The sequence below is a fragment of the Coturnix japonica genome, chromosome 1 (assembly GCF_054131305.1).
Source record: "Coturnix japonica strain WE chromosome 1, WE-NBRP24, whole genome shotgun sequence".
In the NCBI taxonomy this organism is placed as follows: domain Eukaryota; kingdom Metazoa; phylum Chordata; class Aves; order Galliformes; family Phasianidae; genus Coturnix; species Coturnix japonica.
In genome coordinates, this window is record NC_140663.1 from 40628660 (window position 1) to 40644319 (window position 15660).

The following is a 15660-nucleotide window of genomic DNA, read 5'->3' on the forward strand; positions in this document are numbered from 1 at the left end:
GTGACCCCTGCTGTAGGCGGAGGGGGTTCGTGTTGGTGCAGTGTTTGTGTCGGTGGTTGTGTTTGCGTACGGAGGGATTAAAGCGCTCGGCTGGTACGTAGCGGTCTGCAGGTCGGCTTTTATCGCGGGTATGTGATGGATTAGGGACTGATTTTCTTTCCGATAAATGCTTTCTATAGATAAGTACATATATAGACGCTCTTTCTATAGATAAGTACATATATAGACGCTCTTTGAGTCGGTTCGTTGTCCTAGTCTGTGTGGGGGGGCTCCTCTAAGCAGTGTCCCGGTTCAACCCCTCCTGCCACACCATCGCCATCTACTTCTGATGCTATGGGCTGACATAATAAAATAGGAGGCATTACTTTTGGAGCAGGCTTGTGTATGTTGTGAAGGGAATAGCAAGCATCAGGAATAGCTCCATGGAGCTTTGGGAGGAAGGATACAAAAACTGGTGCTGATAGTGTGGGCGTTATCATCAAAATTGAGCTGAGGGAGGACCCGAGCTTGGAAAGTTGTTTTTCTGGGGTGATTGTGGTTCAATAAATGAAGCAACTTAAGAGAGAACTTACTAAATAAGGTTTTGTTCCATACTTGGCTATACAGGAGACAGATGTCTTCAAATCATAAAGACTTATCAAAAGCTGACAACAAGTAGCATACCGAGCAAATTCTATTTGTTCTTAAGATAGGAAACTAAATTGTCTTATCTCTGTACCCAAACAGTTATGAACCTGGTCTCTTTCAGAGGCTGTTCTGGAACTGAAAAGATCCCACATCCATTTCGCTTCTGTCTCGTCCAGGAATAGTTTCCCATCTGCCATCAACATGGCAGCATCACTTAGGGCTGTGTGGCCCAGCTGTCTGTGGATGCGTTCGGTAGCTGCCTATAAGCAAGTCCCGCTACGAAGTAAGTGATGATGGAACTGAAATCCTGTATGAACATTTATTCTTTGCCAGCTTCTTTCTTATGCTCTGTAGAATCATAGAAGGGCTCAGGTTGAAAGGGGCTTTAAAGGTCCAACTAGTTCCAACCCACATCAGTAGAAACATGGAGGTGAATTATTGTTTGATTGGAATCAAGTCTAACATTGTTTCCTCTGTATGATTATTAAAGGGTGTCTTGATTTGCTTTTTCCAGAGCCCACACAGCACTCCTCTAATTTATTAAGTAACTCTTAATTTATTAAGTAAATTTGGCTTTACATTTTAGAATTTAACACATGAAAGCACTTTTGAAAGGAGAACACCTACCAGAAAGTTTCCCCTTGGTTCTTTGAATCTTCCCAGCTTTGCTACACTGAATGCCTCGCCCCATCTATTTTGGGCTGACAAGAAAACCATTTATGGGTTGTAGAAAGCAAGATGCCTGTGGTACAGTTCCTATAGAAAGGACTGTCGCTGTTTACCTCCTTATATATTAATAAAAAAGGGCAATGAAATCATGGGAAAGCTCATTTGCAGGGCTCCTCAGGTGCAGCGTGCTGGTGGCCTTTACTGCTCGTGATGCTTGTGATTGCTTTCCTTAGAGTAACAGGAACCTGTGGAAGGAGTTGAATTCTCTAGTGTTAGAGCAGCCAAGGCATTGTAGCAAAACTACAATAGCATGTATTATATAGCGTAGCATATGCATATATATACCACAGCATATATACCACTCCTCAGCAAAGTACAAACTCATTTTAACAGTGAATGTTACTATGAATTAAAGAAAAAATCAGATAATCTTCCCTGTAAATCACACAATAATGTTCTTTGCCCGTTCAATACTACATGATTTTGCTAATGCATCTGGAAAGATATAACAGTGACATTTGTGTTTTATTTGTGCTGTATTTTTCTTAGGAATACAGTACAATGGAAATACAAATGTAGGACATAGCTACATGAATACTGCATTTTTGATAGCACTAGAAATCTTAATGATAAAGTGAGCTTCTATTTAGACAGTATTTTATATTTGTTTGTATTTTTCTCCTTGCAGTTGGAGCCGTATGTCATGCTTGTCATAAATCGACATACTCAGCGCTCCCTGAAGACTACAACTGGTAGGTTAACATGCTCTGTGTGGCCTTCTCATGTGATGTATTTGCAGGCTACTGGCTCTGCCATCAAGCTGTCGTCTGCTGGTATCAAACACACCTTCTGCCACTTTTAGATAGAGATGTATAACAATTTAAAGTGAAGTACTGTTTCCAATCAGTATGATTGCAAAGCTAATAGAAGAAAGAAAGAAAGAAACATGAAATAACCAGGGGGAAGAAAGAAGTTCAGGTCAAGTACTTGTGAGCCTTATTTGTTCAAGTTTTGTTTTATAGATTTCTGAAGAATTGATAAATAGAGGGTGGAATCAGTTGGGTTTTTTTGAGGTGGGGGGGATTGGGCTGCTCAGTCACTCAGTGTTTGTCAAAGTTGTAAGGGATTGTAAGAATGTCACTTCTTGTTTTGATAGCAAAGTGGAACTTGCCTTGACATCAGATTCGAAGACGATTGTCTGCTACCACCCTTCACTTGAGATTCCATACGAGCACACAAAAGTATGTCCAGCCGTACACATTGCTTAGTCGTGTAAAAGCATAAGCAGTTCTGAGTCTGTAGGACAACAGTTTGTTTTTTCTTGCAATATAAAATACAGAGGTACTATTCATTATATGTGCAGACTATCTGTGAAGTGAGTGATGAGCTGCTGTAAGGACTTTTAGCTGAAGTGAGAGAAAGCTACGGGCAAGTAAGCGCTTAGATTATTACAGCATTACTCAAAATGAATTAAATGAGGTACTGAAATAGTTGTGCACTAAAAGCATGCTCATTAGAGAAGATGTTTGAAATCCAGGCAATAGCTCACATGTCCTCATGTGTTCAGATGTGGCAGTACAGGGGACATGAAGAAGTACTCTTTAAACTCAGGCTTTATATTCCATTCAACTCTGTGAGTTCATAAACTCCGCAGGAAAACTTGCAATAACAACATAATATGATTAAATGGTGATCATCAGAATGAATAAATGTATAAATAGCAATATGAGTATTTTGTGTTAGTGAATTGATGCTTATGATTCAGCTGGTGAATTGTAAGGATGAGAGCTCAGCAGTGGTAATGACAGTGGGACGCAGTAATCAGCTGTAGCACCTGGGGGAATGAGATGTTTCTAGAAATCCTCCCCGCAGTGATGTGGTTTGGGTTGAGAAGGGAGGGAGCCTTTTATGATGATTTCTCTTTTTAGCTCTTTTGTTTTCAGCCTTAAGAAGTAAATAGTAATACAATCAATGCAGGTTGACTTTTTGTTTTACCTCAAAGCGGAGGAAAGCAAATACTTCCATTACTGTTTTTATAGCCTGTGCCACGACCGGATCCGCTGAATAACAAAGAAGAAACTCTTGATCAAATGTTGAAATCCAGGTTGAATGAAGAAAAGCTACAGAATGATAGAGGTCTTACCATTGAAGAGCTCAGCAAAATGTTTTACACTACAAAGCATCGGTGGTACCCTGTGGGACAGTAAGTTTCTTTTTTCCAGCATTTCTTCCTTTGGGACATAAAGAGAAATGCAAGAATGATTATAATTTATCCAAACTCATCCGATGAAATACTCTTAGCACGTGGGCTGCTGCATACGGTTTTAAATGCAGTGTCGTGCAAATGGAAGACTGTGTATTATTTTATTTAAGTTCTGCCCCTTCCATAACCTTTGCAACTTGGTTGGTAAAATACCACAGAGTAGAAATTTCTCATACTGTGTCATTAGCTGCTGGTCCAGGTGATTTCCTAAGATTCCATCAATGAAATCACACTCTCAACGGACGTAGCCAAATACATCTTGAATGTATTATATGAATTCTATGAAACCATATAATCGTCAGACCTTAAAACCAGTCAAAGTTTTTCATTTGAAATGATGAAAAGTGAACCTTGGTGTACTTCAGGAGAACGGATACAAACATGATGGAGCTTGAAGTGAAATTCTGTGTCAGTGTCAACAGCATTTTGGTTTGTGCAGCTCCTCTCCAGTCTGTGTTATTACATTTTATGGTAATTGTTAGTCTTATAGCTATGGAAAGTTGATACACAGCCAACCTTTTTAATTATTATGTTTTGAGAACAAGTGAAGAAAACAAAATGGTAGAGTTCCCTATGGCCAGAGGGTAGTTGTCACTTAATGAGTATCGCACTGTATCTGCCTTGCTGAAGGGTGGCTAATGAAGAAAGTAGGGATGCAATTTCTCTTCCTCTGTTGGGAAGATATATTTTTAATTATTTGTCTGTAGAATACTACACTATTTAAAGTACAGTCTGACATAACTCCTCCTTGTACCCCTGATTGTTCCCTAGCAATTGTTTTGGTCAGAGGAAGCCCTGACTATATAATAAATTAACCTCACACAAAGAGTAAACAACAGCCTTTGTATCTAATCAGTTCTACAGCTGAATGGATTATTGCGTGCTTGTAGCAGATGTAGCGGCAGAAATGAGTAGTGTTATGTAACTTAGTGAACAACAGAGATAACATCTAATGAATGGTCATGGTCTATGCTTGTGTGTATTATATTTTGCTTATTTGTGTAACCTCCAAACTGCATCTGGAGGGAAGAAGGTCAGGAAAATCAAAGATTTTTCCAAAACTTGCATTTATGGCAGCTTTTTTTTATCTTCTAGGTATCAGAGAAGACGGAAGAATCCTAATCCTCCCAAGGACAGATAATTAAGATGACTTCTTGCTCATAAGCATGTTGTTATCGATCTTTATTTGAAATAAAAAGTAGAGAAATGTTTATCAGTTCTACACGCGTGTTTTAACAAAACCTTGCTTAACCAAATCTGATTTTTCCCATTTCAGTTAATAGATAAAAGAAAACCAACAAAAGTGCACTGATAACATAAAGGCTCTGAAGAATATCGTGCATGTAGGGTCAGAGAATGTGCCGGTCTTTGATCCGGATGTAACAGATGATGATTAAACTAGGTCAGAGGCTTATCGTAAAGTGAATGCATAGAAGCACTATTGCAGAGTGGGAATTCTAGGGCTGGACCTGCTGTGGTTTCTTATTTTAGAAATCTAATACTTGAAATGCAGATAAGCTTTGAATACAGAGGTTTAAAGAATTTAAGGCTCTTTTCTTACACTGAAATCTGGGCAACTTGGTTAAACTTCAGCTTCTAGGGCATCACTTGCCCTTCAATCATTTGGTATTCCCAAATATTTGAGATATCCGTGCACATTTTTGTTGTTGTTTTTAATTTTAAATTCACCCTGTTGTTCAGTGAGGATGCTGTGTATGTTCGTATATAAACTACACAGATGCAGCCCAGGGGAGGAATAGTTCTTTGCTTTAGCCCAGCAATCATTCAGTGAAGATACCTGCTCTTCCCAGCTTACCAAGAGGGAAGGACTGGTCCTTCAAATGCTTTAAGTTCAATAGACGTTGTTTGAATCTGCTTTGTAGCTTTAGCACCTTGCAGTGCTTGAATGTTTCTGCTAATAAAATATTGTCATATACCATTTTTTCTTGGAAATATCAGATTCTTTACTCCAGTCTACAGTTTTAGGCATCAGCCTTCAGATAGAAAGTGCCGGCTTGCGACATTGTGACTCCATAGAGATCCAGTAACATCACTGTTGTCTTTGCACATCTAAATAAATAATGATGGGGAAAAAATCCCAAATGCCACACATTTTGATTGTACTTCCTTCCCAAGGCAGTTTGGATAGGACAGGAAGGTATTTGTTTCTTGCATTCATCTAGTGTTGTTTTGCCTGTTTGTCTTATCTGTATGTTTTGCTAGGAGATGAGTACCATATAAAGTCTCTAATTCTGGACATTTTAGTGTGAAGTACATCAGCTTTTTCTAGAGTTACTTAATAACTTGTTTTCCTTGACTGCTTTTAATTAATTTCACCATGGTGAAACTGAACCACCATTGTTTTTGGGAAGCTGAGACCTGATTTGTCCCTGCTTGATTTCAGTCCATTTGAAGAAAAGATGCTCTTTCTTGGGTTCAGCTCTCAACTATTTATCCCTCCACACTCCTTATGCCTGCACTGTGCTGTTAAGACATTTTCCTTTGCAGCAGCCTTTAGTTATCACAGTATTACTACATTTGCCTGTTCTTGCCTGTCAAACTTGCCAGTTAATCATCCACAGTCAATGCAGAAATGCTGCTACATTTCTCACCTTTTCCCCCAATGTTTTTGAGCGCTCCTCAGGTATCTGGAGGACTAGATATCTGTTATGTGTGGGACTGCTATCTGGTTTAAAGCACTTACCTCTTCTGAGCAGTTACTGGGAACTGAGCGAGTCTGACACACGCTCACTGCGTGTACCCTCTGCCAATTCGTTGTTACATTCATCCATGAAATGGGTGTTTAAAAATCTCTCCTTGCACTGTGCTGCCAATATTTCTGTTTTCTTACACTAAATCTTTCGTCTGGGTCATCTGAAGCGTGACCCAACTATACTCCTATTCCCACAGTAAGTTAAAGTTGTCCTCCTGCTTTTCATCGTCTTGAACAGCTACGTAAAGCTGTCTTTAACTGTGTTTCTCTTCACTTGAAGACTTGGAATTGGAAATGCATCTGCTGGAGTCTTTTCCTGCTTTTACCTAAAAGAGCAATCAGTTTGAAAGGTAGTTTGGGACTTTCTGTTGCCTTTTTTTTCTTCTCTCGTGCTAACTTCTTGACTGAGAATGTGAGTTACAAATGGAATTGGTGGAATGGGAAACCTGCTGTAGTGTTTTTGTTAGGGCTCTTGGCCATCTGCCTTGTGCTTCATAGTTATTGTTCCAGGCTTTGGGAGGCTCATTGCTGCGGATAGTGTGCAATTGGGTACCTCTTAGTGACTATTAACTCTTTTTAATGTACTGAAAGTCTCTTTGAGCTTTCCTTGTTAGCATGCTGTTCCACTAGAAAGCTCTGCTTCACTCACCTGTCGAAAGGTTTATCCTCAATTCAGGCTGTTAAAATCGCACTGAAATGTATGTAACTCTAAGTCGAGTTACTTAGACCTGAATTCAACAAGGAAACGTTCTTAAACGGGTTTTTTGCCTCTTCTGTGAGCGAATTCTGCAGGTTCGTGGTACCACCACCGGGAGGCAATCTTGCACAGTGACTCTCCTGGATTTGTCCGAAGCCAGAGATTATGCATAGAGCTGAATCGCGGGACTTAACGCTATGAGAGACACGCACCAGCTGTTATTTAACTAAATTTGCAAGTACTGAAGAATAAGATATTTCCTGGGAGGTCTAAAAGTGCTTGGATTCAGAGGGTCAAAGGTTCTGTTCTAGCACTTTCTTGTTCACTTTGAACTATTAGACTTTATGAACGTATCGGAGATGTATCTTTCTTCACGCTTATTAAACAAGGAAAAAAGCTACCCACCCAACCCTTGTGGTTTTGAAAAATGGAGTCAATAGTACAGCACTGCCAAATGTGCCCATTGGACGAGTTTCATGTCTGTATGCTCCAGTTCCTCCAGACAAGAATGGAGGGAGTGGTTCCCCACCCCATCCCTCCAACCCCTATGCCGCCATTCAGCCCCATGGAAAAGCCAGCTATTGGGAAGGCCTGGATTTCACCTGACATCTCCGAATTCTGTGTCACCACGACATCTCTGCTGCAGCTCTATAATGTATCACAATAGTAGTTTATGCTTGATGTCGACGCTGCCTTTCTCAGTTATTCCGGTTTTCGTGGTGTGCTGTTACAGTTACCCACATGCTCGTTCCATGCTGAAAAACAGTACAAGGTTATATGATCAAGCAGACATAGGCTGTGCAGGCTGCATTCCTCTTCTGTCACGGAGTATGTGTTTCACTTTAATACTACCGTAGAATAAATTGACTCAGAGGCCACTTAATAAGAATTATTATTATTATTATTATTATTATTATTATTATTATTATTATTATTATTATTATTATTATCATTTTAGAATAGAATAACTAGAATAAAGTTCAGACTCATTGTGGACCTACAATGTATAAGAACGAGACTTGTTTCTTAACATTGAGGCAACTGCTAATTAGACACCTAAATTAATTAGACATCTAAACCCGCGTTAACTGTCATGGACTCACCTTACAGTCAGTACAAAGTACCTCAACAAGGCAGTAAATCCCATTAAAAAACCAATGCCTGGAATAAGCCATGCGTTGTTTTCTGGAGGTGCTTCTCACTCCTCTTTGAAGGGCGGTGGAGATTCAGCTGCCTTTATCATAGCAAATAGAAGTAGTTTTCTTGTGTTTGGGAATTAGTTTTAGTCGGTTGAGTTGGGAGGGTTGGGCAACAGTTTGAGAACAGAGAGAAGAACACAGAAGTGCTCTGCTTAAAGGTGAAAGCTGCTTTTCTGCTGTTCCTGCAAACCTTTAGCAGCATGCAGTCCACATACAGAAGTCCTGAATGAAAAGATGAGAAAGTCAGCAAAATATTTTAAAGGCTAAGCAGTTTTCTCTTGCTGAGCAAATGAAGCAACGTGTTTTGCCTTCTCTAACTTCCTGGTTTTTGTTCTCTGTATGCAGTAACGCACACGCTTAATAATTGTCTATAGGATTTTGATCTCTCACCTCCTTTTGTTTAATCAGCTCTTTGATACTAAAAGCACCCACGTTGCTTCACCACGTTCCCCTCTGCTCTCTCCTGGCTTCTCCCAGCTGGTTCCCCCCAGCAGTGAAGGGTCTGCTCCCAAGGCCAGGCCTTGCTGTATCTGCCCAGAGCAACCCAAGATGGCTGTGCACACTCAGGCATTACCACACCCCAGAACACACATGTACCTCACACTCACACTAAGGAAGCATCATTCTTGGAGGCTGCGGAGTGATTTCACCTCATTTCAGGTGTTCTGAACAGAAAGAAAGATAAAAATACATCATTCCACATTGGACCCACAGGGTACCATGACAGTACCACAGAGTCCAGGGAGCGCTGAGGGGTGGGGAAGCAGGAGGAGCCCTAGGGAGAACCATGTTGGCACGGCTGTAAGCCAGTCCTCCTGACATCAGGAATGTTCTTATCCAGAACTACAGACGTGCCCTGTGGGAGCAGGTGGCTGTTCTCACAGACAACCCAAGCTCAGGTCCTCTTTGCTCCTCCTATGAACACTCTGGCACAGGCACGTTGGGATGGATGTGTGAGAGCCACAGCTTGCACACTGTTACTGCTCTCTCTGCACAGCTTGAGTCTTCAGCATGGTCCTGCCCAGTTTACAGGTGTTCCAGTTGAGACGGCAGTAAACATCAAGGTATTTTTCTTCTGGATAAGCAAAACAAAAAATACAGCAGCATAAAAACCAGCCTGGATTTAGGAACAAGCAACTCTTTCAGCGGCCTGCATCAGAGTAAATGGAGTGAATGAAGGGTAACTAAATATCAACATTCTGTAATCCTCAGCCTTTGGAGGATCCAGATGTCTAACGAAATAGCTCAGATTGAGGCATTTGGGAAAGTAATGAGGCTTCAGCACAGCTCCTCTCCTCACCTGGCACCCTGTTACCCCTCAGCAACCACAGGAGCCAGAGCTGAGGGTGCCTCAGGAGTGAAGTTGCCTCCACAGTGCACTGGAGCACAGCCGTCAGCATCAGCACTCCATCCCGTGTGGGGATTCCAGAGCTGCAGCTGTATACTGTTGTCAGCCCGTCCAGAGGGGTTTCATTAACCTCTCCCCGGTACCTCTGTCTAAGCATGGATGGTGACTAGATTGTGAAACTTCTAGAAAGAAATCTATTTTGAAGTGTTAAGTACATCAATGCAATTGAGTGGAAACAGCTGTTATTTACATACGCCGAGCGCAGGATTCTGCTCCCAGATGGATAGAAAAAATACTTGCTGCTACAGGAAAAAAAAAAAAAAAAGGGTGGTGGGGGGGAAATATGGATTTAGAATCTGATTTTTGCCACAGACTTCTGTAAATTCAACATTAGGTGTTGGAAGAGAAATTAAAAAAAAATAAAGAAATAAAAGAAAGAAGCATAGAACTGTGTGGCTAAAAGTGGACGATGGCTGGGAAAGCCCATTCCATCCTGTGCATCCTGTACAGAGAGGGGACATAACCCACCTTGGTCCCCACCACTAGGAACCAGGCTGGGAGCTTAGGTGCAGAGGCTCGGTTGGCTTTTCCTCATAGGAGCTGCTGTAAGAAACAGCAAAAGCTCAGGCACAGCGAAAGCTCAGGCACGGCAAAGCTGCTCAATTCTCAGAGCTTGCCAAGGGATCCTCTCCAGGATCTGTTGTGTTCCAGGGCTGCTGTGTGTATCCCTGCACAAAGACCTGCCCTGACACAGGCACGTGTGTGGGATATAGGTGCCACCTGTCCCACTTCAGACACGGACCCCTGCATACCTGCCTGTGTGATGCAGAGGGACCAGGCAGCTGAATGTGTCCCTCAGTGCCTGAGCAGAGCCCGGCCACAGCAGCAGAGTTGGTTCCATCAGACACAGTGGGGCCCGAAATGCTGGGGCAAAGTGTGCCGTGTGCTGGGCGGCTCACTGGGCCAAACTCACACCCAGAGGGATAAGCTGTCAGGGGAGGGAGCTCTGAAGAGAAAGCTAAAAATAGTGTTAACATTTTGAAATATGGGACAATGGCATTCACAGTCAGAAGGGACCCAGCCCCAGACTTAACACTTTTTATAAAGCTCTGCCTGTTTTGTAATAATCCCAGATATTATTTCCCCTCCCCCATCCATTTACAAATGTGGAGATAATAGCAAACTTCAGCAAATCTAAACCCGGTTACACGGAGCCATCTGTTAATTCTGGTCCATGGCAGCAGAGGGCATCTGAGGACTTCGAGCCACATCTGGCGTGGGGCTGCAGGCAGATGGCTGAGATAGATGCCCGCGGTCCGGCCTCGGTGGTGGATGGTCCCAGCCGGAGCTCCCACAGTTGGGAGTCCTCAGGCTCTGCACCACAGAGGTGCCCCGAGCATCCTTGGGGCAGCAGGCAGTCACTGAGGTTGTGTGGCATGTGTGGGGCTGTGGGAGGCCATGCCCAGCCCTGCAGGCCTGCAGCCATGGGGCCTCAAGTCAGGCTGTGTTCACTGCCTGCTGTGAGTGGTCTGAAAACGTGTCTGAGGTGAGCACTGTGCACAGCCCAGCCTGCATGTCACTATGTGGATGAAGTTTAAAGTCACGGCGATGCAGTAACACCCATCTGATGCCTTGTTATTCATGCTGCTAAATGCAGCAGCACATCAGGCCCGAAACACACCGCAGCCTCCCTCCGAAGTGTAGCAGTGGCTGAAGCCCAGGAGAAGGCTCTCCAGCTCCCTCCGTGCCTCCCAGCACTCCCGAAATGATCTCCTCCTGCTGCTTCCCGTGGCAGCGCTCGCAATCATAAACACGTAATTGTAGGAATCCATCCTGGAGGCCAAACAGCTCTGGGTGAGTTAAACATCCTCAGGACAAGAACTAGAGCAGTGATGTAAAACAAATCCTGCTCCGACGGGAGAGCGTTTACTCAGAGCCACGTAACCCAGTTTCTGCTGCATCCCTGTTTCACTTTGTGCTCCAATCCCCAGCCACGGCTGCACCTATTTTAACTTCCCCTCTTAGTTCCAGGGCTGCCCCTACCAACCAAGGTGCTGTAATAATGCACAGAGCACGCTGGTGTGGGCTGCCCCTCACAGTGCAGGCACCGTCCCGTCCCACGCTCCTCGTTCAGAGCAGCCGTGTTGTTTCTGGCAGCAGCCGGGAGGAGAACGCAGCACCACACTGCACTCCCAGCCTCTATCTTGGTGGGCTTTAGGAAGCAAAGCCAGAGACACACGTGCCGACAAACACCTGAACTTCAAAGAAAGCAACTGTGACCAGCAGAGCTGGCGGTGTGCGGCTGGGTGCACACCTCTGAGCCACGAAACAGGCTGAACAAACTGCACAGCCATGGTGCTGTGAGCTACAGACTGAAAGCTACAGCCTGAATGCTACAGCCTGAATGCTACAGTCCATCACCCTGTCCCAGCAGCAGTTTAAATGATTGCTGTCAATGCGGGGCTTGCAGCAGTCTCTTTTTCTGCCGTGTTGATGAAAGGGAGGACTAAACTGGGAAGAAAACGTTGTCAGAGCACCAGTATCTGCTTGTGAACCTCCCTGTACCTGGGTGCGGTGTTTTCCCCATCCCAGCCAGGGACATGGCACCTCCGTGTGATGGCAGTGACCCAGCAGATGGGGCTCTGCTCACAATGCAGCCCCACACAGCGCCAGGTGGGCACTGCCATGCCGTGGACATTGCCTTATGTATTTATTTTTAATGTTTATTGCCCTGTACCACCACATGCCATTTAACAAGCAAAGCCGAAATATTTTCCTGTTGTTTTGTCTTTGCTTTAAATCATAACTAATAAATTGGAGAAGCTCCGAAAGCACTGCGTGCAGCATGGTTCTAATTAAAGCTCCCGAGACTGTGTGAACCTCACTCGGTGCGGCAGAGGCCTCTGTGTGCCACCAGCAGCTTCTACAGAGGAGAGAGCACACAGGGAGAGGGCAAAGGGTCCCCATGCCCCATCCCAGGGGCCGAGCTCTGTGCCTGCCGTGTGCTGTGTGTATGGAGAAGGCAGGGGGACTGACCGGCCCTTTGAGAGGAAAGCAGCAGGGCAGCACTGCAGCCCTCCCAGCGCTGTCTCCAGACAGTTTGCTTTCTGGTTACGAGTGCTGCTTTCTCTTAGGACAGCGCTGATTCATAGAAATTATTCACCGAGTATTTTTGACGATTCTCCTCGAGCAAATCTGTTGTTCCTAAGGAAGAGAAAGTGTTCGTGCCTGAAGAGATCGACACGGCAGGAAATAAGGTGGCAGCTGGTTAAGAGTACAATTGTTTGGTATGCATCATCATTGATTTCATCAAAACATTCTGTTCCTCGGGCAGCTGAGAAGAGCAGCACGGTCCCATTTAGGGAAACATTTGTTTGCTCTCTTCTCTATTTATTACTTTTTAGGAACTCTTTGTAACAGAAGCAGACCTGACTGCAGGGTGGGAAGCTCCCCAGCCCCTGCCCACGGGGTTTACCCCATTAACTCACTATCATTTGCTCACAGTGAGGGTTTCATGCTCCCATCCCTTTGCCTGGGGCCGGGCTGTAGCAGAGCAGAGAGCTCCTGCTGCAATCGGTGTGAGCCTGGCAGCACAAGGCTGATCCCTCAGCGTGGGATGTGAAGCCCCCAGCCCTTTGGCTAACTGGGGTCGAGCTGAGCACAGGGCACACTAAGGGCAATGGGGTCTCTGAGCTGCATCCTCGGGGAGCAGGGATGCAGCAGCAAGGAGAGGCCCCTCTGTTCTGCCAGCGGGACAAACGAGCACATAGTTTCTGCAGCACAGCACAGCAAATTTAGCCAAATCGGCTGCACCAGGGACAGAGCACCCCCCCCTCCCCCCTCTACCCCCCCCCTCGCCGTCGCATTACATAATTAAAGCAGTGCGAGCTTTCCAGTGCATCTGGCACACTTTTCAGGAACAAAGTGAGAGGCATTTCTAGCAACAGACGCGCTTCGCACCACTGCAGAAGCGCTGCTGCCTCTTCCCTCGATAATGGTAGAGATATTTGCCTTAAGAAAAAATAAACAAGGAACCCCCTCGTCTCGTGTGTCGTCCCCCCCCCCCCCCGTCCCCCCAACCTCCCCCCAACCCCCCCCCCTTCCTCTCTGGGTACATCCAGAACTAAATGAGAAGCGTGACCCAGCTCCGTGCCTCCAGGAGCTCCGCACGCTGCTTCCCTCCCTGCAGATCCGAACCTCCATCTCACCCATCTGCCTACGGCCGACGCACTGTCCGACCGGACTGCCCGTGCACGGGGGAAAGGATCAGGGAAAGGAATTTCTCCTCCCTCAGCCTCAAACCTCCGACGTTTATGCCCTCGTCCCGGCCGGGCAGTGCACGCCGGGCGCTGGCAGCGGCTGTCCCCGAGCCCCATCGGCAGCATACAAAGCACGCTGCCCGGCAGGCATTACCCATTTCAGATCCCTGCCTACAGACGGTCATTTTCCTTTCGTATCAGTGACCCCGATTAGAAAAAAAAATATTGTTTCTAGCACGGCAAATTAAAGCCGGATTTTGTTTACACGGAGCAAAGCAAAGCTCCCAGAGCCCGAGCTCTCCGTGCTGCTCCCGTCTCCTTTTATTCCTCATCCCGTCTCCCTCCCACCCCACTCTCTCACCCGGCAAAACACTCGGGCAGACCGACCGAGCCCGTATTAAACGCCCTAATGCCAAAGAAGCTACAAAGTAGCTTAAAGCACTTTAATACACCGCATGTGGCCCGTAATCCCCAAAGTAATTTAATTTAATCACCTTTTCTTCCACCACCGAATGGTTTTTATCCTCTCTGTGACCGTGCGGGAGCCTCACCCCGAGGCGGGATGGGGGTTGGGGGGCTGCGAGGAACGGAGCCCGAGGTCCCTCCGGACCCCCGCCCCGCCCGGGGGGGTCCCACCGAGCGTCCCCGCACCGCTCCGCTCCGACAGGGAACGCCGCGGTGCCGTCGCCGCCTCGAACCTTCAGCGCCGCTTTTAAACGCCATTGACTTCTCGCGAAAAGTTGAACGGGACCCCGTTGAGAAAAGCCCCCGCCTCGAGTTTTATCGCAGCTTTTCCCGTAACAATGGCCGGAGCCGGTAGTAACGCCCGTTCATCGCATTCCGCCGTTCCCGTTCCAACCCCCGGCGCGTGAATCACGGCGCTCCCCTCCGCTCTCCCGGAGCGGTCCCGTACGGCTCCGAGCGGCCGAGATTGCGGCGGCGGGCGGCGAAGGGAGAGCCCAGAAGAGGCCCTATAAAAATGCCACCGACAAATAACGCGGGGGGACGGAAGTACGGCAAAGCGGCACGGCACTACGGGCGGGATGCACCGCCCCACGGGGAGCTCCAGAACGATACCGGGAGAGCTCCGATCGCAGCGCTAAAATAATCCAGATAGCGCAGCGAAATAGGTGTCGTCGCAAATTATATTATCGCTGCAAAATCTATCTCGTAGCCAAATAATAGATGGCGAGCTAAAGCACCGTGTCTGCGTATAGGGAATTATTTTAATAAGCAAAACGGAGAAGCGTTCCTTTTTTGTTCTTTTAAATGCAATTTGCTGGACGTGGTGATGCCGATGTGAAGAAGTAAGTTGGCATCAGCGCGGGCTGCCCCCCTCCCGCTGCCCGCAGCCCCCCTCGCCCACCCCCGGGGCACGGCTGGGAGCGCGGCCGGGGCGGGGGAGCGACGTTCCTTAGGGCCGCCTTTCCGAACAGCCCAACGAGCGAAATGCCCGCACGCCGCACACCCGCGGAGCCACGCCGAGCACCTCGCTTAACAAACGTTATTCTGTCACAGCGATCGCTTTCATCACCAAACGCACCACTTGAGGCTATTTGTATTATTATTAGTTTATTTTAAAGGGACAATGATTAACCCCAAAGCTCCTCGCTCACGCCCCGCAGAACCGCGTTTAAAACTCCGGAACCGCTCGGAGCGGCTCCCCCCGGTCCCGGTGCTGCCGCAGCTCCGTTCCCGACACGGGGACGATGCGGCCCCCGGGCGGGGCTCAGCGGAGCCCCCGCGCACCGACGGGGCCGTCCCGGCCGCGACCTCCGCGCCGCTCTGCGCCTCGTTTCGCCGACAAAGGGACCTTCGCACCTCCCCCCACACCCGATTTTTAGAGCTGATTTTTGCTGTGCCTGATACCGGCCTAGAGCAAACC

The 15660-nt window shown here is 46.5% G+C and overlaps 2 protein-coding genes across 5 annotated transcripts in view; one reads left to right on the forward strand and one right to left on the reverse strand.

Annotated features, from left to right (window-relative positions):
* Positions 1-4770, forward strand: MRPL42 (mitochondrial ribosomal protein L42). Of its 4 annotated transcripts, none has more exons than XM_015858193.3 (6): positions 1-128; positions 727-910; positions 1985-2048; positions 2453-2537; positions 3336-3499; positions 4655-4770. In XM_015858193.3, the coding sequence occupies exons 2-6, from the start codon at positions 829-831 to the stop codon at positions 4698-4700; spliced, it is 441 nt and encodes a 146-aa protein (XP_015713679.1). In that variant the 5' UTR covers positions 1-128; positions 727-828; the 3' UTR covers positions 4701-4770. The 4 variants fall into 4 exon arrangements, with proteins under 4 accessions (XP_015713679.1, XP_015713686.1, XP_015713669.1 ...); XM_015858200.3 differs by having other exon boundaries at positions 749-910; XM_015858183.3 differs by having other exon boundaries at positions 1-93.
* The window catches only part of LOC107311589 (uncharacterized), a 12597-nt gene continuing 1663 nt past the window's right edge, over positions 4727-15660 (reverse strand). Inside the window, exons 2-4 of the mRNA XM_085538567.1 lie at positions 8777-8833; positions 8073-8390; positions 4727-7724 (exon numbers count right to left, since the gene is read on the reverse strand). The gene's annotated coding sequence lies outside the window, so the exon portion shown is untranslated. The remainder of the gene's footprint in view (positions 7725-8072; positions 8391-8776; positions 8834-15660) is intronic.